The 26,890-nt window shown below is 45.5% G+C and overlaps 1 protein-coding gene across 3 annotated transcripts in view; it reads left to right on the top strand.

Annotated features, from left to right (window-relative positions):
* LOC146863473 (uncharacterized) overlaps positions 1–26,890 on the top strand; it is a 336,901-nt gene that overhangs the window by 193,245 nt on the left and 116,766 nt on the right. For all 3 annotated transcript variants that reach the window (XM_085642897.1, XM_085642899.1, XM_085642898.1), the window contains exons 10-11: positions 14,553–14,690; positions 25,689–25,790. In XM_085642897.1, coding sequence (XP_085499023.1) covers positions 14,553–14,690; positions 25,689–25,790 — 240 coding nt within the window. The remainder of the gene's footprint in view (positions 1–14,552; positions 14,691–25,688; positions 25,791–26,890) is intronic.

The following is a 26,890-nucleotide window of genomic DNA, read 5'->3' on the forward strand; positions in this document are numbered from 1 at the left end:
CTCCAACAGAAAATACTGAGGCCTGTGAAACCACCAAAACCTGACACCAGAGGCAATCACTGAACTCGTCGCCTCCAGCTCGAGTTGAAGTGGGCCACCGGTGTCAACAAGGCCCTCCAGAGCTCGAGTCCATCATGGTTCACCCCTCCTGCATTCCCCAACTTCGCGTACAGCCTCTACACGCAGGCCACCTCGACTGCGACGGCTCTGGTAAGAAAAACCTGATGCCAAAAAAGACACCTCTGCACCCGTCGCCCCTGGCCTTGGAGAAGAGGACCAAAGGTTTCCCCGAGCATCGTAAGGCCTGAGCCCACTTGCTGGTTCAGCCCGACTGGCCTGGTAGCCAGAGCCTGCAGCCTCTGTTTACAGATATCGATCCCCATTGAATCTCATTGGGCTGCCGATGCTGATTTGCACCCTGCACCTCGTGCAGCTGGTGGTGTACTGTTGGTGCTGCTTTGGACCTTTCCCACCACTCACCTTAACTCCTGGCGATTGGTCATAGAAGTTGATGTACTGTACCTGTTTGCAGAACTTGTTCTTCCTCCAAAGGATAACATTGCAGAACACAGAAATTGCACTGTGTACACTTTTTAAAGTGAAAAGAATGTATGTTTAAAAACGTACTAAACGATTTTTCTCTGATGCCTTAACATATGTAAAAATACTTGCTATTTTTACAAATTGGTGTGGATCTCCTCCTTGAGTTGTGTCAATTATTAATTATTGTGTGTATTTGCAAATGTCATACACTCCTCAGTGTTGAGCCTAAGGCTCCTGGACCACACTAACCCCAACAGAGCACTTTGGGATTGTATAGCATGCCCTGTCCACTAGTTAGTGAACCCATGGACTTTTTACACCATCTATCAGAATATTGATACATCACATAGAGAGCCAGCTTTCTACACGGACATCAGGAACCTGAAACACATACTGGGTTGGGAACGTGAACTGAATAGGACATTCCATGATGGTGACTGAAAGGACACACAAATACTCCACATATATCAAAAGAGAGAAGATGCCCGTCACATTTACTGAAGGTGTGATGGAGCCCCACTATTTTGGAAGGAAGTACTCCAGCACATTCCATACAACAATTAATTTGCCTTTTGACTTGTGGGGCGTCCTGCCGGGTGCCTGGTCTACTGTCAAATCCAAATGTGCCTGCCACATGCTCACATTGGGTACCGAGCACTCAGCTGGTTATGACCAATCTATTCATTCTTGCCCATATATGGAAATCTCATGAGAAAACCTTATTCAGCTTTATGTGGAATAAAATACGGCACACGGCCTCCATGGAAATCATCACCATTTATATAGGGCAGATAAATACAGGCCTGGTCTCTGTGAGTCCTTTCCTCTAAGTGCTTGGGTTTTCACTTGTTACTTGCCAATGTGCTGTGTGAGTAAACTTGTTAGCCCCTAATGTCCCAGGGTTACAGTATGCAGATTTACTCCTTTTGGGCACTTTACTCTCTCAGAGTAGAATGGATGAGCCAAGTCTGCTCCTGGGCGTAGAGTACATTTTACAGGTAAGTTAAAGAGCAATTAAAACTAAGACACAAAAACCAGAGGTGCTACAATGTTCTAGATGTGTGATATTACCTAGGATTTATTGCAGTCTCTTATTGTTAGGCAGGATCTGTCTTACCAGGCCTTGATCTTTTAGTGTTCGGTGCTGATCATGATTATAGATGTGATACCCTAAAGGACTAGGAAGATACGTCCAATGGCTCTTTAATCAAACAGCCTCCTCCAGCCAGTAGGAGAGAATTCCTATTTGGGTGAGAAGTCAAATTAGCTTCCCATGTAGACGATGGGGGCAATACGGGCACCCTAACAATAGAGCATATATCCGGGATGGATGGGGGCAATACGGGTATCCTAACAATAGAGCATATATCCGGGATGGTGCAGGCACAGCTTCTCCAGGATGCTGTCTTCCAGGCAGACACACTCCAGTTTGTTATACAGGTAGGTAGGCCTTGTTCTCTGCACGGGTCACAGCAGTAGGACAATTGCATAGGCTTCTCAAGACTTGCCCAGTCCGGAGAGAGTAGCCAGCTGGTAGATGTTCCACCCCTGACCCAGTGAGTTTTCTTCATACTGTGGTGTGCAGACGACCTCCATGCCCAGTCGATGGCAAAGACCAGTATACCAGTTTCCCTCTGGAGACCAAAGCAGAATGCCAAAGACAATCAAAGGCTTTTTGCTGCGGTCCAGATTTCATGGGCTTCTGAGCCCAGGGACCCCATTTAGGATGAGTTCTTGTTGCACCTTGTATTTGGCTCAGAGACTGCCAATCTTGTTACGTTTGTCCTACTATTTATGAAGGGAAACATAGAGCTGTGTAGAAAGGTATTACACTGCTCCTGGTTGGCATATATATCATTGTGAGAAATGAGTATTGGGCCCAGGTTTATGTTACTCTCCTGCCCTGGTTCATGTTCTGAACAATAAAAGGTAACCCCCATCTACCACAGATATAACAATTGTTTGACGTAGCCTCGTAATTACTCGGGCCCGTACCATATAAGCTTCTTGTTCTTTTCAATAATCACTTTTGATTTTCCCGATCACATGCACACCAACCCACACTTCAGTAGTTAAAACTTACAACAGGAAATAATTTCTCGAGTTCATCTTTAAATTTTACTTATACCAAGTAATGGCAATGATCACTTAACAAAGAAAGTCTTACATTCACATCTTAAAATCTAAAAAACAAATTTTACAAAATCATATATAACCAAGCTATATAAGTAACATCACAATGACTTACCCAAAAACACATATCTCAAATACATCGCATAAAATAAATGTGTCCAACATATAACACGTATATTTATCCAATTATTTCTTATAGTTATTTTCTTAGCATAAATAATCTAATGGCCCTAAGAGGACGGGGTCTACAGTTAGATCCTCCCTAATATTTTGACAGTCTGACTTCTTTATATAGTAAGATGTTTCTGTCAATGTCTGTATTGTAGATACACCCTCAACCTATTAAGAATATGCAACGTGTTTTGACCTTCTTGAGGGCCTAAAAAAATGAATGAAGGTCTGCCTCAGGGCTCTAAGCTTCCATGTAGGACATTGCACATAAACAAGGGGAACTGCATACCCTTCGATGTGTTTTCAAAAATGTACCGTCACACCTGTAAGATAAAATTAACCCAGGGTTTGTTTCAATGTTCTCAAGTTTCCATTGATATAGTGCCTTTTAAAGATGACATTATTGATTACTCAAGCTTTGTGGTGTTATAACAATGTGCCCATAAAATACAATAGCAACTTTAAGCTGTTGTAACTATCCGACAGCCTAAAGGTTGCAATTGTATTTTATTGGCACATAAGGTAACCAATAATGTCATCTTTGAAAGGCACTATAGCCATGTAAGCGATATGTAGTTGCCCTTTTTTCTGGGCAGTGTCCTACATGGAGGTTTAGTGCCCCGAGTAAGACCTTCATTTATCTCCTAGGAGTGGACAAAGCCTTTGCAGATCTTCTCAGCGGGAGACATTAGCATTTCCCCAAATGGGAGATCATCAATCACCCTTGGCAAAAATCTGAACCTGTTCGCTTACATCAACTCCACAACTAGAAGGACTCGCCACCAACTACGACTCCTCAAAAAAGAAAAAAACTTTCATTCCTCAATCTGATTTCAAAAATGTGGTACAGTCCCTAGCCATATCCAGGCTCCGTTACAGCTATGTGCTTCTTATTGGCATCCGGTTATCTCACAAGCGCCAATGAAGTCTATTCATTGCGACAGCTAGGCTATTTTCAGGAGGAAGGCATGCTGACCACAATACTCCAGTTCTCACCACCCTTAATTGGCACTCATTCAAAGCAAGGTGCATTCTCAAATTATTCTGTACTACCCACAAGCCTCTGCATTATAGTAGCGCAAAATATATGGCCCAAAAACCCATCCTATTTTGGGGGCGCCTCTCTTGCCCATTGTCTACTTTTTATCTATGGAATCGCCTAGAAGTAACAGAAAACAAACTAACTAATGCTCCTTCTGTAGAAGTGTACCCAAAACATGGAACTCCTTGCCAGGAGCGGCTCGTGCAGGTAAGAGCCCCCACCCCCCCCCCCCAACCCCCCCTCTCTTTATTGCATGAGCAGCTCCCCATCACCACCCCTAGAGATACTCACTTACCCCTCTCTCGCCACCTAAAAAGAAAAGAGTTAAAGCTCCAGTGATTGAAAATACATGCACCTATGGATGGTCAAATGCATGCTTCCCTAATTATCAGTTTGATAACAAACTCCAATCTGCCCATTCAATGACAAGAATGACTTTACAAAACCATTGTTTTGCTTCTCTCTGCTCTATCTTTCCAAAAAGTCCTGTCCCTTTTTTCTGATAGTCTTCAAACCACAGCTTCCTCACCTTTTGAATATTCCCCAGTCGTGAGTGGGTCCGTAAACATTTTCCCATTAACTCTTCGTGCTGCTTGATGGTGCTGTGTGGCTCTGCACTGACGCTGTTCCGTTCTGGAAATGATACATAGAGCCTATATAGGTGTCACTCCCATGCGCTGATGCCAGTGCCTTTCATTACGTGCCATCAGATTCCATTCTGGAGCTCATTCTCATCTCTTTACCCTACAAGTTTACAGAGTACAAAGAAACTGCCACCTCCCAAGACAACAGGGCTTAACCCTTGTACGGACTGTTGCAAACAAATGTCTGTGACCTATCTTCTTCTCGTTTGCCTGTGGTGGATCTGGGATCGAGTCACAACTCTAAGGTCTGCAGTGACTGGACATTGATCTGCCTGAAGACCATACGTAGGTTCAAAGGCCATTCTCGGTTCCACTCCTGGTCGCGAGGTTGATCGTTATTATGCCTCAAATCTTCAGGTAAGTCGCAGAAAAGACCCATGAACTGTCCAAATGGGACTTGGCCCCTTCCCACCACTCACCTGCAAATACTGCAACTTGTCCTGGCACAATTTGAGTTTCTGGGGCCATCTGCAAAACCAAGGCACATAGAAGAGTTCCGAAAAGCCATTCTGTGATTCTTCAGATCCCTTTCAACTCCCTATAGTACACCTGTGAGCCCCTAGGAGCAGAGAGGCCTTCCATCAAGGGTACTAACGGTGTGTTTGCCCTCAGCGCCAGTTGACCCTCTGAAAGCTCCCCAATCCATGCCGGCTGCCAGAGCATCAACACCAATGCGACTCCATCAGCGCCGGAGTGCGAGGCACCCAATGTCTCTCCGACTCAGTGAGTGCAACTATGACCTTCACTAAGACAGCGCTTGATGACCCACCTCCATAAGGAAGATCACATACGATGCATTCCTCGTTTGGTGCGGATTCCGGCAACAATTATGATACATTTTACTAAGTGCCCCTTTTTGACATGGCCACCCTCACTTTTTGCCTAGTACATGATGTGATTTGAGATGAAAGTGCACTGGGTTCCTGCTAACCAGGTCCCCAGTGCCAGAGCTCTTTTCCAAAATTGTTCAATCCCCCCCACCCCCAATTGGCAAAACCTTTAGCCCCCTCTGTAAGACCCTGGTAAATGGTACCCCTGGTACCTAGGGCCCGAGGTACTAACAATGGTCCCTAAGGGCATCAGCACAAATTGTGCCACTTCGAGGGACCCCTCACCAAGCACATGCACGGCTGCCATTGCAGGGTGCTTATCTTGGTGCAGACAAAAGTGAAAACACGACATGACACTGTGTGCCATGTCTGCTAACACATTTTAAACCAAACAAGGGAACCCGCAAGGTAAATAAGGACCTTGGGTGTCAGTATTATAAGAAAACAGTGGTCCTTATAAAAAAGGAAAATAGGGCTGTAATTAATATAGACTAGAATCAGTGCTATATTGATGCTGTCCAGCCGGACAGTCAATTTAATGAATGATCAATGCAAAAACAAATAAGAACACAACAATAAAGTGGGTCACAATCCAGGACTGTGTCCCACTTTATTGTTGTGTTCTCATTTGTTTTTGCAAACATTAAGAAAACCTCTCTGACCAAAGATCTCCAGTGGTGACTTCTGGATAGCGATTGGGCCTGTGGTAGACCCATCGTGCTACCGACCTAGAGCTGACAGAGTTGACCGATGCGTCATTCCTTGGGTTGGGGCACCCACCTGAGAGCGGTGGAGATCAGTGGTCTCTGATCTCCGGCGGAATGCCGCCTGCATATTATACCTTCTGAAGCTGAAAGCCTTCCTTCTGTCCATCAAGAGGAGGCTGGTACAGGTGACTACAGACCACACCACTTCCATGTGGTATTCAAAAAAGCAGGGCAGGGTCACAGAACCTGTGCCATGAGGCCCTCTGCCTCTGGAAATGGACGGACTATCAAGGAATTTTCCTGTTTGCGAAATATTCTTGAATTCTAGGGCGGACAAGCTCAGTCATCGATGCCTAGCAGAACACGAGTGGGAGTTACACCTGGAGGTGGCGAGAGTGAGGAGAACCTTGGCTCTATCTATACCCTGCTGTCGAACGCGCAATGTCGGCAGGTCTGCAGATTGGCGTTTCCACAACGTTCTAGGAGACACACTACGGCCTAGGGCGGAACTCTGACCTCCTCTTCTGCTTTGAGTTCTGAAGATCAGGACCGACCAAGCCCAAGTCATCCTAGTGGCCCTGGATTGTGGCACAGAGAGTATGGTATCCAGAGCTGCTTGGCATGAGCATCTGTCCTCTGATCAAGCTTCCCAAGCGGTACTATCTGTCATCTCCGCAACGGGACAGTGTTCTGCACCTCGTCCTTCGCAATCTCTCCACCTTCATGCTTTGAGATTGAGCGGCGAAAGCTGAACACCTTCGACCCTTCCCCGGAGGTGGTTGATGTCATTTTGGCAGGCTGGTGTCCCTCTGCAAAAACTGTCTACACCTGTTGTTGGGACAAATTTGTGATTTGGTGTGGCACCCAGCAGATTAAATCCATTCCATTCCAGGCAAAGTTTTTTTAATTTTAACATTCTTTTGATTTATTTTCAGTTAATCGTGCGCCCTACAATGGGGCAGGATATTCTACACATCAGTTGCACTCAGTGATGCATGAATCGCCATCAGATCCCAAAAGAAGAGAAACCAATAATCAAAGCAATGATAGTGAGACCCTGCAGCGGCGCAGTCATTACAGTCCTTTTGCTTCTTGTTCCCAACATCCATAGCAGTAATGCAGTTCAAGGAACACCGTCACTTGACTGTCCCCCATTTTATTTTCCCCAATGCAGTTCCCTTCTCCCCCTCCCATATCTCTGGTGTGGTATTGAATAATCCACATAAACATATACGCATAGCACTGGTGTGGTGTGTTTGCCACTTTCATCCCCTGGTACCACCATGCTCCTTGAGTCCTAAAGGCCTCCTCCCGTCTTCTGCCCCTCCCCTTGAACTATTGTGTTAGTACATCCTGATACTCTTCCCCCTCCCAGTACGCTTGCAAGTTCTCCATCAGTGTTGTCCAGATCTCTAGGTCCTCCTGTAACTTATCATCCTTACGGGTGAGTTTCATGTGTACCTCCTCGGGAATTGCCCACTCATCCAAATCCCTGCGCCAGGAGTTGCCTGAAGGGGCTCTCGCACCCAACCATCCCTTGGCCACTCTACCTCTAGCCCGCACCAGGGCCACCTGTAGAAATCTCCTTCGCATTTTCTCTCCTCTGGGTCGTTGGACGATACCAATAGACACACCTGAGGCGTTCTCTCAACTGCTAGTGCAGTTTCGCTTTTCAGTCTCGTAACCACCTGCATCCAGTAAGCATGCACCCCCGGACACTCCCATGCCATATGCAGAAACGCGGCTCCCTCATTTCCACACCTAGGACAGTCCGCCCCCTGGTCGCATACTTTCTGCCGAGCTCGATCAGTGTTGGGTATGTGTGATGCACATAATGGAAATGAGCCAATTTGAACCTTGCATTGCACAAGACTCTCTGTACCAACTCGCAGATCGCTTTCCATTCTGAGTCCTACGGGGGTGTATCCAAATCATCTACCTATGCCCCTTTGTGCCACTGGCTGGGGCCAGGTCCTATCCTTCCTGAGCGTCTTATACACATGCGTCACCATGTGCCTCACCAAGCCTGCTATCAATTGTAGTTGCAGCATGACCATCTGTATAGGGGCGTTTGGGAACTCTGTCCAGATACCCCGCGCCGTGCTCGCCAACTTAGCGTATTGTAGGAACTGGCCCCCCTCTCACCACTAACGCCTCTCTTGCTTCGGCGAAAGTAACGAATACCTCTCCTGGGTACAGATCTCCTAATGTCTCACATGCACCCTCCCTCCATCTCGCCACTGACATGTCCTTCCCAATACGATTAAAGGGGAGCAGTGTCCACACCTTCAGCTCCCTGCCAAATGGTGGCCTCCTGAATACTCTGGTAACCACCCTTTCCCACACCTCAGCCACCTGTCTAATTAAGTATTGGGTGCCGGGCAATGCATGCGAACCACACGAGTAGTGCCATCAAAGAATGCATGCCGTAAGTGCCCCGTAGGAGCCTTGTCTCCCAGGTTTCTCAGCTGTCTATTTAGTAGCATGTTGTAGCTTAGATGCATAATAATAGAGCTCCAAGTCCGGGAGTCCCATACCCCCCTCCACCAAGTCTCTTTTGAGTTGCCCCAGCGCCATCGTGCTCTGTTTTCCAGCCCACAATAAGTAGATCAGCAAGCTGTTATAGGTCTTAAATAGACTGCACGGCAGTGTATAGAAGGCATCTTGTAATACATGCAGACACCTAGGAGGAAATGCCATTTTCACCATTGCGACCCTTCCCATCATGGACAGAGGTAGTGTGTTCCAGAAGCGACCAGACCTCATCAGTCCCTCCACCAATGGTTCTGCACAATATCGCTGTTGGTGTTTCATTGTGTGGCCCACCGCTACACGTACGTATCTGCAGGAGGTAATCTCCCATCTCAGTCCCAATGAGGCTAGGCTAGACTCCTGCAATGCCTCCAATGCTCCCAGGGGAAAGAGTAGTGACTTCTCCCTGTTGATGCATAGGCCCAACACCTCCCCAAAGGCTTTCAGTCTTGTCCGCAGCAGCTTTGCAGACGCTGCCGGGAGCTGCAGGTAAACCAGCACGTCGTTTGCATATTGGAATATCAGGTGTGTGGTGTCCCCAATCTCAATGCCAAAGTCCCCCATGTCTGTCCGAAGTTTTGCCTCAAGGGGCTCCATCACCAAAGTGAAAAGAAGCGGAGATAGCAGGCAACTCTGCCTTGTGCCCCTTCGCAGATCCCATCTATCTGACACCACCCCCCTGCTGCGCACCCTTGCGCTAACTGCCATATAAAGAACCCTCACTCCTTTACAGAACACCGGTCAAAATCTCATCTTTTGAGGTACAAGCTGCGGGTAGTGCCACTCAACCGTGTTGAACGCCTTGACTATGTCCACTGAGGCCAGAACCAGTTTATCACTTACCCAGACACAGGCGCAAGTCTCTGCAGGTTAACGCCCGTCTTCCGCCCGGGCATAAAGCCGCACCGGTCTTCATGCACCAGCGTTCCCATTGCCCCCTTCAGTGTCTCGGCCAGGCCCTTACACAGTACTGTGGTGTCTACATTAAGCATGGTGAGAGGTTTGCATGCCGATGGGTTTGTTGCGTCTCCCCCAGGCTTTGGGACCATGCACACCACCCCCTGAGGGTCCATTCCAGGCAAAGTTATCTGATGTTTTACCAGTTGTTTCTTCTCTTGCTTGGCAAGGCTGTTCTCTGGGCACAATTAAAGGATATCTTCACAGGCTTTTTGCCCTTTACAGTTGATGGAGCTGTTCTCATTTTTCAAATCACCTGTTGTGATGTGTTTTTTTTAAAGGTTTACAACATCTGTTTCCTATCTCTCACTGTCCCCTGCCACAGTGAGACTTGAACTTGGCCCTCACACATTTGATGCGCACTCCCTTTGGGCCACTCCACAGCTGCCCTCTGCGGCTTCTCACCATCAAGACAGTGTTACTTGTCGCCATAACATTGGCACATTTAATCAGTGAGCTTCAAGCTTGCTGTGTCAACCTGTTGTATACCACCTTCTTTCCAGACAAACTGATTTTGTGGATGCAAGCATCCTTTTTGGTGAACGTTGTGACTCTGTTCATCGTCGGTGGAAATATCACCGTACTGGTGTTCTTTGCTCTGCCTTACCCCTCCATCGTTTGGACCCCAAAAGAGCACTGAGCGTTTACATCTGTTGTACCAGAGGACATCAGGTGGGTGATCGGTTCTTTGTAATGTTCTCTGGAGCTAAAAATCCAAAGATGTGTAGAAAAGTACCATCTCCCCTGGATCCTGCTCGATCACACTACGCACTGGCCGAAAATTAGCCTTTGGAAGGGCAGCTTGCTCATTTCACCAGAGCCAAAGGCGCTACCACTACATTGGAATACCAGGCAGGTACGTGGGAGTCCCTCCATATGAACAAAACCCATGGACCCTGTTACAGTTCCATCTACCGGCAGCACAGCCATTCCATTCAATGAGTCCAATCAATTAAATATTGTTATCTTAAGTCTATATGTACTCTTTAGTTAATCCAATGCTTGTCTCTGTCATTTTCCTTCCGTTTTCTTCAATTCATTTTACTCATTTAGGTCCAATAGGAGATAAATCACCCACACACAGGAGGCAAGATGGTTTCCAAATGTCACGTATTTTATTGATTTACCCAATGCATTTCGGGACGTATCCCTTCGTCAGGGGCATCTACAATATACAAATTAATCAATGTCAACATCATCATTACAAATCAACCACTATAATGCACTTCATGTAATTGAGATAAAAATTATGCCCATAAATCGTGCTCGGTACATAAACCCACACACTGAAACCGGACCTATTAAAAAGAACACCTAGTCATCTGTCACAATACTCTCTCAAAACCTCCCAAATTCTATTAACCTTCGCCTATTTTGTAAATATCCCGCCTACGTTCAACAAACACCTTTGCCCTTTTGAAACAGAAATGCTTAAGAATGCCTAGCGTGATGAGATTTTCCAGCGCTTACCGTGACATGTACAAAGAATTCTTCAGAAGTAAAAAGGCTGAGGAACCACGCTTGCTGCCGGCTGCTCGTTTACACAACCGTGTTCACATCATTAACAATTTCAAAGTGCTCGCACACTCGTCTTTCTCTCTGTAATGCAAAAACCTTTTACCTCTCGATTGGTTCTTATACTAGTCGCTGCGCGCTAATTCATTTCAGGTGCTCAATCAAATGCAAGTCACTCGACAACTGGCTTCCGGTTTAGTTGAAAAATGTAAAAACTACATTCTTTCGGCCAGTGAAAACTGCGTTGCCCAGAATCCCTTGTAACATATGTTTTCATGCCTTTAATCCTCGCCAGCTGACCCCGTTACTAATGCTGTGTGTCCTCAAGTACTAAGGTGAATTCTGCGCCAGCACATCACATTAATAAAAAGTGCAATCATTGTATTTCAATAATATTTCAATAATAAACATATAGTTCCTAATTTTAGACAATTAAAAATAATGTGTTAACATTTCACTGCGAATCCATCGAACGTGACAAAAAACGACTCCTGTGTATGTCTGCTCCATTTCAGTTCTTTTCTTGAAAACAATAAATCATTCGTTTTTTTATGGTAATCAAAGTCTATTCATGGGTGCAAACTCGCAGATGGGACGGTGAATCAATACATTGCAAACATAAGTAGCGGGATGCACACCTAATTAATTAACCTGGGAAATTAATCTTAAACCTGACATATTGTACTGTGTAGGCGTGCATGCCAGATTAGCGCTCCGTCCAATTGCGCCTGCAAAATGAACAAAACCCATGGACCCTGTTACAGTTCCATATACCGGCAGCACAGCCATTCCATTCAATGAGTCCAATCAATTAAATATTGTTATCTTAAGTCTATATGTACTCTTTAGTTAATCCAATGCTTGTCTCTGTCATTTTCCTTCCGTTTTCTTCAATTCATTTTACTCATTTAGGTCCAATAGGAGATAAATCACCCACACACAGGAGGCAAGATGGTTTCCAAATGTCACGTATTTTATTGATTTACCCAATGCATTTCGGGACGTATCCCTTCGTCCCTCCATATGTTCACGAAGCACTACTGTCTGGTTAGCCAGGTTCACCTTGAGGGGTATTTTGCCCACTCCGTCCTAGAGGACGTTTTGGTTTGAGTCCATTCACAGATTCCCACCTCCAGTCATGCCTTAGTATCTATTCAAACGTTGATGAATATATGGGCAGAAGTCTCGGTCAGAAGGGCAAATTATGTGCCTTCGGTAACACTCTCTCTGGTAGAGAGACTATCTAACTGCAGATTCCCTGCCGACCCTCCTGTCCTCTTTGGTCTGTCAGTTGGACTCTGTCCAAAAGAAAGATCCCAAATCTAATAATCTGCAGACTGTCGCAGCCAATTTGCTACTGGAGTTCTATGTCTGGAGCGCAGACCGCTTCGAAAGCAGCTGATGCCGGTGCACATGCATGGCCTGTAAAGGCACCGACTGTCATTTCCGGAGCGGAACCTTTTTCAGTGCAGAGTTGCGTGGCACCACCTACTGACACAGAGCTGTTGCTGTGAAGGTGTCCTGATGCAGTCTGATACCTGAGGAATATTCAGAAGGAGAGGAATCCGTGTGGTTTGATAGTCTGTACTAGAAAGAGCTTTTGTACCATGTATATAGCTTCTAGAACATTGATCTGTTCACTGCTTTAAGACGAGGACTTGACTTTCTGATCTGCTTTCCTAGAGCTTTATTCACTGTAACCTTCTGATGTATATTGTATATCCCTCAGACACCCCAGGGTCTTGTATGTGATCTATAAAACCCTGGTACTTTCAACAGAGTGTCGCACAACTATCGACCCGTTTGCCACACACAAGCACACAAAATACCAAAGCTTTGAATCCAGGTCACCTCGCATGGTCCCTGGGCTGTGCTCTGCGGACCAACTAGTCAGGAATATTTGCTTACATTTGCTCCCCACTACCGTAGGTTCTGTATGTCACCTGAAATAGGTGGCGAACACTAATGACATTGGTCCTTATTGCTCCCACATGGTCAAAAGTTATGTTTTCATTTTTTAAGCGTAGGCAGTGGTCTGTGGGACCACTGCATGCTCTTAAAAAAACGTTTTTGCATACATTCACAAAGGAGAATGTGTTACCACAAAATTGAATTTGGTGGTAAAAAGTGAATGTTTTGCGACTGCATTTCGGTCGCAAAACATTCTAACAAAACTACTGCGAGTCGCCATCAGGAAGGGACACCATCAACACGCCCTTTCCGAATCGCTAACCCATTTTGCGATTCAAGTAATAGGTTACTGAATTGTAAAATTGGGTTCTGTACATACAAAAAGGCTTTTTTTACTGTTGCAAACGACCGATTTTCCGAATCAGGCCGTTTGCGACAACAAAAAAGATACATACATGTGGCCCTAAGCCTCTTACCTTCAGGGCCGCAGTTCTTCCCCCAGCCCATTTCCAAACCACTGTGAGATGCTCCTTTTGTGTCCGCTCAGCTATGCTTGTGGCTGCCGACCATTCCTTCAGAGGTCTCCCACCTCACCATAAATCTCCAGTGATCTCGATGTTGGTGTCAGAGTTCTGCAGCCATCTCTGTTGCTGTGTTCCTTATTGAGGCAGTGTAGACATCAAGCAGTTCACTGGTTCCAGCAAAGAAGCACAAGTGAAGAACATCCTTCCCCCATGTCTTCAGCATCAAAGGTGCCAGAGCTGGATTTATGTCATTACAGATGATACACAGTACCCCCCATGAGATCTCCAGAATTAGGATAGTGTTTACTGCAAGTGGCCTCTAAAGGTAGGGACAATGCTCCTGTTGTCTAATTTGTACAGTAGTAACGCGACCTTTCTTTTTTGGATGTTTTAATCTCTGCATCCCAGATTTATTTTTACATCCCTAACGTTCGATTTAGCTTCCCCAAACCCTCGTTATTTTGCTTACCCACTTTGAAGTAACTAGATTGGAGAACTCCTAGATGATCAAGGCACCGCCTCTCTATCGGTTCTGTGCGATAGGGAAACGTTTGCTGCTCCTGCCCATAGTCTGGTTCTGCCATGTGGGTTGCTGCGGATTGGTAAAAAAGTTTAACAAAAAAAATGAACAGTGTGTCTTCTGTTTTGTAAATATCAGTCCATATCTTTATCTAAAACTAAACTTCTTTTGGCTAGGTTTGATCTTTAATGTTTTTTATTTTTTTTTATTTTTGTATTTACTTTTTTTTTTTAATTCCCTACTGGCAGGAAGTTCAAAGGAAAATGGCCTGCGTAACGTGGCACTTAGAGCAGACTGTCTTTTTTTTTTTTTGTCTTCCAAATGAGAGAGGATATGACCCACATTCCTCCCTATGGAACCCCCTTGTGTTATTGCCTCAAGACTTGTATGCGAGCTGTATTTATGAGTGTGAATGCCTTGGCGGGTGACCCGCCCCTCTGTTATCGTTCATTTGAAGTGCTCTCACTACTCTGCACTTTACTCCTCCCAAGTATAGTAATTCAGTTGTTCTCAATTGTTTTAGGTGATGGCTTGGAATCAGAAAAGGAAGTACCTGGAAGCAATGACGAAGCAGACCCTGGAGAACATGAAGCGGGCGGTGGATTTAAACCAGGATAATCCGTTCCTGCCAGATCCTCTCAAAGATGGGAAATGTACTGAGGTTAGACATAGAGCACTTCTGTGATGGGGAAGGGGTCTTGTTCCGCACCACGTGAAGTTCCAGATACAGATCGTGACCTCAGCCCGCTGCTTGACTTGCACCCAATGTTGGAAAAATGTGGGATTCGTAAAGACCAAAAATGCACTAGTGTATGATTTAGAAAATTCTGGAGCCTATCCATCTCATAGACTAGTAACCTTCTATAAGTTGCATATGTGTGATCTAGCTCCCATGGTCCTAGGAAAGACAGCAGTCGCAAATGGAATAATTTACCACTGTGATCTGGAGCCAGAGTGCGATTAGAACCCAAATTGATGTTAACACCTACTCCTCTTCAACACTTAATTCCGTGGTTATGAGGCAGAGCAGAGAAGCACTTGTTCAAGGCAATAATGATGGCTAGACTCAAAGAACTCAGTGAAGCACAACTGGAACCCCAATAACATTGAAAAGAAAACTGAACAACATATTGTACATGAAATGATGCTATTTGAAAAGAATCCGATCTCTCTGGATCCTTACTCGGTAGAGATAGGATGTCCAATGCTGTTAGAGCATTGAGAGCCATAGAAACATAACAACATGGGGGCCTGTGAATGATGATAGTCAATGATGCCTGCGAAACCCTCCAATCTCATGACTTCCGAACACTGGCAACTAAAATAGCATTAACAAAAATCTCAGTTACTCATAGTAAAGTTCAGGAGCTCACACTTGTAAGTCAAAATGTATGCCTTTTAGAACTGTAGAGATTTGGGATCTGAGGGCCCGATTCACAAAAGTAATCTCAGACAAAACCCTAACTTTACGACTTTCGGTATTCACAAAAGGCATTTAGGGGAGTAGCAAAGTTAGGAATCCTATACTTTGCTACTCAATGCCTTTTGTGAATACCGAAAGTCGTAACGTTAGGATTTTGTCTCCGATTTCTTTTGTGAATCGGGCCCGAGTTACTAATGTTGGTATTATTTTTCATCATTATGACAAAATTCCAAAATGAAAAAAGCCAGACTGACTAAACTTCATTGTGGAGAAATGTTACAATAATGGAATACCTTTTCCACAAATATAGAATGTTTTCATTGAAAAGGTGTACCATGGGTGGGATTGATTTCACTGGACTGGGAAAATAATGTTGGAGGCATATGTGGCTGTAGATACACATGCTGTTCATAAGTCCGCCATCTAGTGTTGGGCTCGGATGATTGCAAGTTGTTTTTCTTCGAATAATGTTTTCGAGTGATGAGAATGTGTGACTCCTTCTCTCGGTATTAATGTGCATGGGCATCGCCTCCATTATTAGATTGTTTTTTTCTGCCAGCTGGTTTGACTGTACTACCTTGCGCTCTGGTTCGAGATTGACTCAGTTTCCCTTTGGTTCACCAGTCATTCGAATCTCGACGGCATGGTCTCGATCGAGCACAGAAACAATCCACCGTGTCGAATCACTTGACTCACCGTAGCAGCCTTCAGGCCACGCCCGGCTGGACATTTTTCTGTTCTTCCAGCTCAAAATCAAAATGCGCTGCTGATGGAATGAAATCTGTTCAGATTTTGTCCGAACTGTCATTCCAAATACCCCCATACTGACCGACACGCAGTCTGTAACCTATGCCTTTCACCCGATCATCAAGGAGTTACCTGTGAGGCCTGGAGGTTCTAAAAAGACCCTTCTGGACTAACGTGCACAGCGTCTAGAAACGCAGCACTGGGACTACACACCTGATCTCTTCGGCCAGTCACAGGGGACAGAGAAGAGGTCTCGGCAGCAGTGGTGGAGGCCATCTCTATAGACTACTCCAGCTCCGAGTCCAACACTGAACAAGATCCACTTCACATGGAGTCTTCAGAAGATCGTTGGCCCGCAAGTACAAATGCCCCTAATCCAAAGCCCCAAAAATCGACTCTGGCCGAAAAACCTGCTCACAGTCCATCACTGCACAAATGCCATGGCGCGCACTGTACTATCGATTCAGATGTCCTGCCCTCTGGCTTGGCACCAAAACATCAGCCAGCAGCGGGGGCTTCCACATTGAAATCTGCCACGGAAACAACGCATCAAAGCATATCCTTGTTACTGAAACCAAAGGTACACAGTTCTTCGGCACCGAAAATGAAACAGGCTTAGTCACTGAAACCCTAAATATTCAGACCGAAAAAAACGCCCGAGCCATTTCTCAAGACCTTGCAAGTACTGCTCAATCTGAGTAAAAAACCATTACAAATGCAGCCCAGCACAATGAAAATCATTCCGCAACACCTCCAATATCCAGATAACTAGCTTTCAAGGATGCTATTAATCCTACTCTAGCCTCCAAAAAAGAAGAAAAAGGATATAGCCACAAGTCACTTGCATATACCTCTTCCTACCTCTCCACCACCACTATCACCTCCCCATACCAATACTCCTCCGCCTGCTTCACCGCAGCAGTCAGAGGAGGGCAACATTACACCTCGCACACAGTAACCTGTCGAGGATGATACTGAGAGCATAGGAGAGGATATAAATCCTACAGATCCCTGGCAACCATATGATTTAAATCCTCAGCTGTATACCGACCCAGACATCTACACTGCACACCCATCCCCACCGGATGATGATGCTTCAACCTACCAAGATTTAATGGCTCGAGCGGCAGCATACCAGCAGGTGCCCTTACATGAGGATCCATTAGAGGACGACTGCCTTTTTGAGACCCACACCACTGCACAAAGGGGCTCACAATATGTGCCCATGCTTAAGGGATTTCTACGCGCTGCTGATGAGCGTTTTCACAGATCCTGTAAGAGCAAGAATTAGAACAACCAGGGTGGACAAAAAATACAAGGCAGCCTCATCTGACCTCATATACGTCAGAGGCCAGTTCACCACTGACTCAGTGGTGGTGCCAATGCAAGGAAGACGGCAAACTCCCAAGCAACAGGAGATACACCTCCCACAAACAAAGAATGAAAATTAATTGATGCGTCTAGTAAATGGGTAGCCACACAATCAGCTAATCCACGGAGAGTAGTGAACAGCCTTATTGACATGTTATGACAGAGCACACTAGGATGAGATGGAGGGGCTCCTCCAACATCTTCCAGAGGAACATAAAAAGCGGGGGTATGAACTAGTTTAAGAGGGTGAACTCATTACAAATAGTTCCATTAAATGTGCTCTAGATTCTGCTGATACCGCAGCACGAGTCGGTAACACAAGCATCCTCTTGTGCAGACATGCTTTCCTCTGTATTTCTGGTTTCAGAACTGAGGTACAGCAAGCTGTCCTTAATCTACCCTTTGATAAAGAGCACCATTTTGTACCACAAGTAGATGCAGCCATAGAAAAGATGGAAAAGGACACCGATAACGCAAAGTCTATGGGTGCCCTGCAGTTACTCTCCTTTCGTCGCCCCAGTGTTAAACAAGGCGCCTGACCTGCATCAACGGGCATCTCTGGGTCACAGTATAAAAACCAAGGGCAAACATTACGCTCTAGAGGCTTCTACAGAGGTACTTATAGGGGAAATCATTACAACGGGCAAGGATGAGAAAATATCACCTGAGCTGCAAAGACTTCCTCCAAATCATGTCTGCATTAGACATCCAGGACACCTGCTTTCATATATCAATTCATCCTGCCCATCGCAAATACCTACGATTTGTCTTTCAAGGAGAACACTATCAATTCAGAGTGCATCCCTTCGGAGTCGCCACAGCTCCACAGGTATTCACAACATGCCTGGCAGTAGTTGCAGCACATTTGCTCAGAGAAAACATTCACGTATTCCTTTACTAGGACGATTGGCTTCTAAAAGCCCAAAACTCCCACATTTGCAGTCAACATATTCAAAAGACAATCGGCCTACTACATAATTTAGAGTTTACCATCAACATGCAAAAATCGCGTCTCCAACCGTTACAAATATAACCGTACTTAGGCCCATTCTGAACACGCAATTAGGGTTATCGTACGCAAATACAGCCAGGATTCAAAATATTCAAACACTAATCCAACAGTTTCAAACAGGGAATCAACTCACTGTCAAGACAGTCATGCGCCTTTTAGTCATGATGGCATCTTGCATCGCAATAGTCCTACATGCAGGACTACATTAATGACTTGTGCAAGAATGGAATCGCTCACAGGATCAAATGCATGATCTAGTGTTGGTAGACAGCCGCACACGTCACTCTCTGCAATGGTGGAACTCGCCAATCCTCTCCGAAGGGCGGCCATTTCTGGACCCAGTTCCCCAGGCCATTGTTACAGAGAATGCTCCTCTGACAGGATGGGAAGCTCTTCTGCAAACTGACACCAGGGTCTTCACCTCAATTCCGTAGAGCTTCAAGCTGTTCACCTAGCATTGCAAGTATTCCTAACTAACTAAATCAACAAGGTTGTACTGATCCAGACGGACAACGTGACAACCGTGTAATATCTGCAAAAACAAGGGGGGGCTCACTCTCTGCTGTTATCGCACCTAGCACAAACAATGTGGCGCTTAGCAATACACCACAACTTCATCTCCTGGCTGAACATGTACCAGGCACAAGCAATCCAGTTGCAGACCTCCTCAACAGGATGCAGCCACAAGTCCATGAATGGGAACTCCGGCCCCAAGTACACCAACTCTCCCATTACTTCTATTTGTGATCAGAAAGCTCAGACCGACATCACTCACCCTACTTCTCATAGCGCTAACCTGGGCTTCTCAACCATGGTTCACCACAGTACTAGAACTCTCACAAGCTCCCCCAGAGAAACTTACCCTCAACCTGGACCTTCTCATGCAGACCATGGCAAAAATCAGACATCCCAAGGAAATAAACCTTGCCATATGGCTCCTGAAGTCATAGAATATGAATGGCGCTAATCGCGGTCGAGGGGAGGACGGGCGTTGACTGGCTTGCCGTTGGTGCACCAGCAGTAGTTGCGCTGCGACCTGCATTAAATAGGTCCTGGGGTGGGTGGGGCTTCTGTTTGCGGGAAAACCCGGGCATTGGCGGTGTCACTAGATCAGGCTGCAACAAGCAGGAACTTCAGGCCACAGGCAAATGAAAAGAGCTATTGGGGTAACACTTTGCAGTGCTGAGAGCATTTGTTGATAACTGCAACGCCTCGCCCAGTCATTCCTCCAAGACTGAATCTAGTAATTCTGAGGCAGAAGAAGGTTCATTATATTGTGGGAGGTATTCCTGAATCCGTTCTCTTTAAGACCAGCAGATCGTGATTGTAGTGGGAGATGGTGTCCACAGTTTTCAATTATTGCTTCACTGCTGCTATGTAGTATGCTTTGCAGAGCTGAAGTTGACAACCTTCTTTTCCGAATAAGAGGTTACATGGTGAGTGATGTAAAGTCCAGGCTTGCTAGGACCTTTGCCAAGCAGACACGACTTAACACCCAGCATGTCTTCCCTCACTCACCATACATATACAATATTTGCACTCTGTGTCTAGTTCTTGCTCCGACTTGCACCTGGTGATAAATCCAACAAAACCCTAAATCAACACAGTCCCCCTCACAGCATGCAGTGCTGTACAGCTGTGTATCGACCCCGCAGTTTTGAGTGGAATGCTTCATATTTCACTCCACTGTACACTTCTGGGCCTGTACAATTCTGTGCCCTTCGAGTTGGCCCTTATGGATGGGCCGTCTGCTGTAGTTCTTTGCCTACAAGAAAAGAGATAGTTAAAGCAACAGTTTATTGCCACACACCAGACACTGGTAAACGCAGCACTGCACAAGTTGACATCTTTAAATAACTGAAATAACAGTTCACAGTAATAATTTACCCCATTACAACATTCTCGTTCTAGAATAAAATCATTATGACATCCATATATTCCAAAAGACCATACCAAGGTTTGTTGCTTTTCATGAGCTCTGCCACTCTTAAGCACTGGCCTCGTGCAGGAAGAATCCATGAAAGGGGGTTTCTAAATGCACTGACATTACAGGAGTTGTATCGTTATCTTGCTATAGATGTGTTATGTTATGTTAAATAGTTCATATAGCGCATGAATCACCCCCAGGGGGGTCTCTCGGCGCTTGCGGAGCTGTAAAAGAAAGTGGTAAAGTGTTATTCCAAGAAGAGGGTAGTTTTCAGAGTCTTTCTGAATTTGAGGTAATCACAGCATTGTCTTAGGGGTAAGGGAAGTTGGTTCCACGTTAAAGGCGCCTGATAGAAGGTTTTACCTCCTAACCGTGTTCTTTTTATCCTCTGGATTAACAGCAGAGATTTAGAACGGGATCTCAGGTCTCGTCTGGGGGTATTTTGATGGAGCCTTTCCGCCAGGTACGGAGGACCAGGACCCCACAGTGCCTTGTGCGTCAGGCAGCAAAGCTTAAACTTCACCCGTTTACGCACAGGCAGCCAATTAAGTTGTTGAAGCAAAGGGAGGGAGGCTGACCTGTAGGGTGCCTTGGCAACTAACCGTGCTGCGGTGTTTTGTACCTCCTGCAAACGACTAAGGGCAGTCTCATTGGCGGCGACCATAAGGGCATTGCAGTAGTCCAATTTATTCAATACCAGAGCCTGTACAAGTGTCTTACGGAAAGAATCTGGAAGGAAGGGGAGGGCTTTCCTAAGGAGGCCCAGTGCCTGAAAGCATGCGCTGACTGTGTGGGAGACGTGATATTTCATAGTCAGGGCCTGGTCAAGACGTACTCCTAAGTTTTTTGCTGTCGTTGTAGGGGAAGGGGCAGAGCCCAATTCAATTGGCCACCAAGCAGGTGACCACAGAAGGGGAGCATCTCCAAAGAGAATAATTTCCGTTTTGCTGGCGTTCAACTGAAGGAAGTTGCTGCTCATCCATTGCGAGATGGCCAGCATACCTGAGGAGAAGGATGCTTGGGCTGTCTGAGAAGATTTGTCGAAAGGGAAAATGAGTTGGGTATCATCCGCATAAGATACAGGGATGAACCCATGTGTTCTCCGAAGTGAGGCCAAGGGGGCCACGTAAATATTAAACAGCGTAGGGCTCAGACAGGAGCCCTGTGGCACGGCCTTGGACAGTTTTTCAGTGGAGGATCGAAACGGGCCCAGATTGAGAGTTTGGATGCGGTTGGATAGGAAGCTGGTTACCCATTTCAGTGCCTTTCCCCCCAGTCCGGTCTCACTTATTCTCCCGAGTAGGGTCTGATGATCGACCGTATCGAAGGCGGCAGAGAGATCTAAAAGAACCAGGAGAGGGGATTGTCCTTGATCTAGCGCGAGCCTGATGTTGTCGGTAACAGCCACCAGAGCGGTTTCCATGCTATAATTTGCACGGAAGCCAGATTGAGACGAGTCTAGGTAGCCAGTCACTTCGATATGGTCCGAGAGATGTTTGTTCACATGTTTTTCAAGAACCTTGCTCAGGTAGGGGAGGAGGGAGATAGGGCGTAGGTTAGAGAGGTCATCCATAGGGGCTTTGTTGTTTTTGCGCAGCGGAATGACCTGGGCCGCTTTCCAGATGGACGGTACCAGGCCTTTTTCTAGGGAGGAGTTGAGTAGGGGGCTGACGGAGTCTGCAAGCATAGAGGCAAGGGAGGCTGAAATCTTTGCAGGCATGACATCTAGGGGTGAACCAGATTTGACCTTGCACATAAGTGCTATGGTCTCCTCTCGTGAAAGAGGGGGGAAGGCCAACAGAGTTGCACAACCAGTATTGGGGGTTTTGGGGGTGTCGTCTGACGTTGGAGTATGGTGTGCCTTCGGAAATTTGTCGTATATGGCAGCGATTTTTTTGTACAAAGAAAGTGCTGATTTTATTACAGAGGGTCTGAGAGAAGTTTTCGTCTAGATCATAGATGGCATGAGTTTTGCAAGCAATATTTTTTCTTTAGCCCCGACTTCCTGCAGTAGAGTGAGAGAAGAGCGGTTGTAGATGTGTTCACTTTGCAGGTGGTCTGTGGTTCCTTAGGCTTCGCCTCCTACCCTAGTGATACGGTAGGACATCTGTAGATAATTGACTTATTGTGAGCTCTCCACTCCTTGAGGCCTGACCTCTTCCAGTATTCACAGTAGGATTGCTGTAGGTGCACTGACATCGCAGGAGGTCTGTAGTTCCTTATTAGGTCAAGCCTGGGACAGTGCTTGCGCTCTCTCTGCGAGATATGTTGTATATACTTTGTGGGCTTGCAGCCCACTCATTGCTTTTCATTTGTTTCTCTGAGTGCTGTTTGAAAAGCCTTGCTTCCAAGTGGCTAACCTTTCCTATTGGTCCTTCCATTCCCTGGGTCGGTCCCTAACACGGAACATTGTCCCATTACTTGTAGCTTTACACTTGTCCTATTTAGGAAATGTTTTCAGGACTACTTTTTCTTTGTTTGAACAGAGCCTTTCATGATTGCTCGTATTCTCACTCACTCCCTTATCTGCATATGCTTTAATGCACACAAAGCCACAGTTGTCTTAGGGCTGGCGATACGGGTTCGCAGCCATACCCTCTGCTCTCTCGGCCCCTTCAGCACGGCGCAGTCACAGCCTTCTTTCCTCCAGCAAGCTCACTCTGTACAAAATGTCTCCCGTTCACTTGGCGTTCTAGCCTCACGCCACTCCACCTTCCCCCTGCTAAACGCACACGCAGTCTACTGCCGGGGGATGTGGAACACTACCGCTCTCTTGCAGGCGTGGAAATGTCCACCGTATTCCCCACAGTGAGGTCAGGCAAGCCACAAGGTACCACCCTTACATAAACCAACAGATAGCTGATGCGTGGATTACCTAAATCAGCACAAGGTAATTCTGGCTACTTTATTGTCCTGTATAAACAAAGAGTTGTCATCTTTTATAAATTTGCAATTAAAAAAAGGCAAGAAACAGATGACTCAGTATCCTCTTTTCATCTCTGATGTAATCTCAGCCATTGTCTCTGATGGTGACTTGTCCTTCATCTTGGAAGAGAATTTGTTAGACGCTGTTCCACTAGTGTTTATGCTGTGGTTATTGCACTCCATGCGTTCCATCCACTGCACTGGGATTTCACTGCAATATGTTGGGAGTGTTTTTTTTTTAGACTGTTTGCCTGCCTCACTTTAAGGATAAGCAGACCTGTTGGCCTCGGTATTTGTTACTTTCTTGAGTTTTTGCCAGATATTTATCATCGGGCAGTAGACGGTTGTGAATTGTTTATCGTTGTGCTTAGTTTATGCTTTTTATGTTATCCTCAGAGTTTTTTATTAATTTAAAAACTGCTGCACAGTCTATCTCCCGATGCTGTATGGTCCTGCGAAAAGCAATCGCCAAAGCCTTTAGTTCCCAAAGGCAAGACTGATTAGCTATGCCAATGCTTATTTTGAATTAATGTTTTCATTAGAGTTTTATAACAGGTATACAGCAGAACAAGGTAACCCCCAAAGTTTTAATTGATATATATAGCATTGTGCATGGCGAGAGGTTCAGTGGCTCTGGCGCCCTTGGTTAGTTGTGTAGTACATAGTTCTGGGTGTCTTATGATGTTTCTGTTGAGAGTCCATGGGTCATTGATAGTGTCTCATGATCAGCCTGGTGCGTTAGATATGTACTGAATGGACTCCAAATACTTTTCAGGCAGGATCTGGCAGGCATCAGCGCCGAGTACTCTTCTAGTCTCTCTTGACAGTAGGCCACATCTGCCAGCCAATGCTTCAGCTTTGGGCTGCTGCGCCTTCCCCTGTGCATCGCCACTTTTCTTTTGGCAATGAGTAGCATCATTGACATCAGGTAGCGGGTGCTGCACGGAATATCTTTAATGTATCCCAGCTGTGCCGTGCGCAGCGCCCTGGGTAAGGAACCATCAGTCACTGCATCTGTGCAATTGAAGACTGGGAGCCAGTAGACTGCTGTCTTGGCGGCCCTCAGGCCAGGTGCATGCAGCTAGCACCCACAACGCACGCATCTTGCCTCAGTCAGTAGGCACATAGTATACAGACGAGCTGGTGTGTGGTAAATACGATGATGGGATTTAACTAAATTAGTCTGTGTAGTTGGGTGAACGTATGCTAGGTCTGCAGTTCCTTAGGCCTCAACTCCTGTTTTAGGGATTCAGTCATGATTGACATTTTGTGAGATCTCCATTCCTTGAGCCCAGATCCCTTGGGAGAGGTGTGGCGCAGCGTCCAGAGCGTCTGACTCTAGAGCGCGTCGCTCACGGTTTGATCCTCGGTCTTGGCGGCAGCTTAGCATCATGTGACTCTGGGCAATAGCTCACTAAATCTCCCTGACGGCCTCCAGTGCCTGGATAAGCTTAAGGGTGATAAGTTAGTGCTTTACAAATCTGGATTTATTTATTTTCTCTTCCAGTACTCACAGTGAATCGCTGCATGTGCACTGACAATGCAAGGAGGCCTGTAGTTCCTTAGATCTGACCTCCTGCTCTTCGAGATTCAGTAGGATGTCTGTAGCTAATTGACTCATTGGGAGATCTCCATTACTTGAGCCCTGATCTCATCCAGTATTCACAGAAGGATAGCTGTATGTGCACTGATATTGCAGGAGGTTTTTAGTTCCTTAGACCTGACCTCTTGCCGCAGAGGCACAATAGAACATCTGTAGATTGTCTATTAGTAAGCTCTCCATTTCTTGATCCCCTGCCCCTTGCAGATTTGTCACAGTGGGAAGGCTTCAGATTAATTGTACGAGTTCTCCGTTTATTCAGCCCTGTCCCCTGTTCCTAGAATGACATTAGGACTGTTGTAGGTGCATTGATATTGTAGTTCGATAGTTTTTCAGGATTGACCTCTTGCAGTAAGAGGCACAGTAGAGAGTTGTAGATGTGTTAAGATTGTATGAGCGCTGTTGCTCTCGCTGTCTCTTCCAGTGAGGGACAGTAGTATGGTTGTAGAAGAAATGACTTGTAAAGCTTTGTAATTTCTCAGTCAAAGCCTCTTGCTTTTGTATTTCAGTAGGAAAGTTGGAGCCTAATATGGCATCTCATTTGAGGATGGAGTTTGGGAATGAAGGTTTTTGGACAGCAGTATCCTCAATATCTTGTTTTAAAAGTATGTATTGTTTGTTATAACACACTTTGTTTCTCTCTCCCTGTTACAGCAAAAGGACAAGAAACCAAAAAGAAATTACAAAAACGACACACAAAAACCTCCATTAACGGTGAACCAAATCAAGCAGCGGCTAAAAACCATGACTGCAAACGTGAGTTGGAAAATCCATCCCATTTAATATCAAAGCCCCTCTTGCTACAGACGAGATTGACATCCATTGTTTTGTGTCCTATGCAGAGGATGAGCTCTTGGAAGCATTGTTAGCTGGTGAATGCTTGAAGTGGAAATCTAGTATAGAATAAATGATCTCTCCTAGAGAAAACCTTAAAATTAATCAGCCAATGTTGTATTTCAGTTTGTTAATTTTATTGAATCGTTAACTAAATCATCGAAACAAACCGTACTGCTGAAGATGTTCAAAATAGTTTCTCATCTCCATTCGTTCTTTGTTAACAGAGACTCTTCCCCCATTTACAGTCTTAGATCTCTCCCCTCCTCTGTCCTTCGCAGCATTGTCGGTCAGGTCCCTCAGTTCTCATTTCTCTTTTCTTTCAAGTTCTTTGTTACAAGTGTTAATAGTTGAGCTTCAGTGCTCGTAGCCTCTGTGGACAAGCATTAATTCATTTTCTTGATTGTTGTCATAAGCTGTTGCCATATGTATTTGAACCTTTTATGTTGTTTTTCAATATTGCACATTATTTCCTCCATTGCCAGTGTCATCCATAAGTGACAGTTCATCATGTGGGAGAGTCAGAATTTTTTTTTTTTCCCCCTTGTCTGCTGAAATTTATTTGTCGGCATTACAAGATGGATTGCTAACATTCATGTCCCTCTTGTCATATGTGTAGATTTCCTCTCTCTGAGCCCCAATATTACATCCGGTGTCTCGTTTATGGGGAATCCTACTCGTGGTTTGATTCTGCTAAGTACTTCCTTCCAGAAATGTCTGTCTGGGGCATGTCCACCAAATGCGCCACGGTTCAAGCTACTGCCGTCTTCACATCTCCACCATTCCATTTTCATGTTAGGGTAGATTTATTTTACCTTATGTGGAGTAAAGTAACAATTGTATATCAATTAGTGTCCATGTCTCTGTCAATGACTTGTCTATGTCCCCCCAGAGCTTCTCCTATTCCTTATCTTTTGTTTCTCTTATTATTCCATAGTGCTTGTTATCCTCATTTCTTTGTATTTTCTCCCTCTTATAAATGTTTGTATATATTTGAGATTAACCCTTTAAATGCGGGAGAC

Source organism: Triturus cristatus, chromosome 2_2 (genome assembly GCF_964204655.1).
Source record: "Triturus cristatus chromosome 2_2, aTriCri1.1, whole genome shotgun sequence".
Taxonomy (NCBI): domain Eukaryota; kingdom Metazoa; phylum Chordata; class Amphibia; order Caudata; family Salamandridae; genus Triturus; species Triturus cristatus.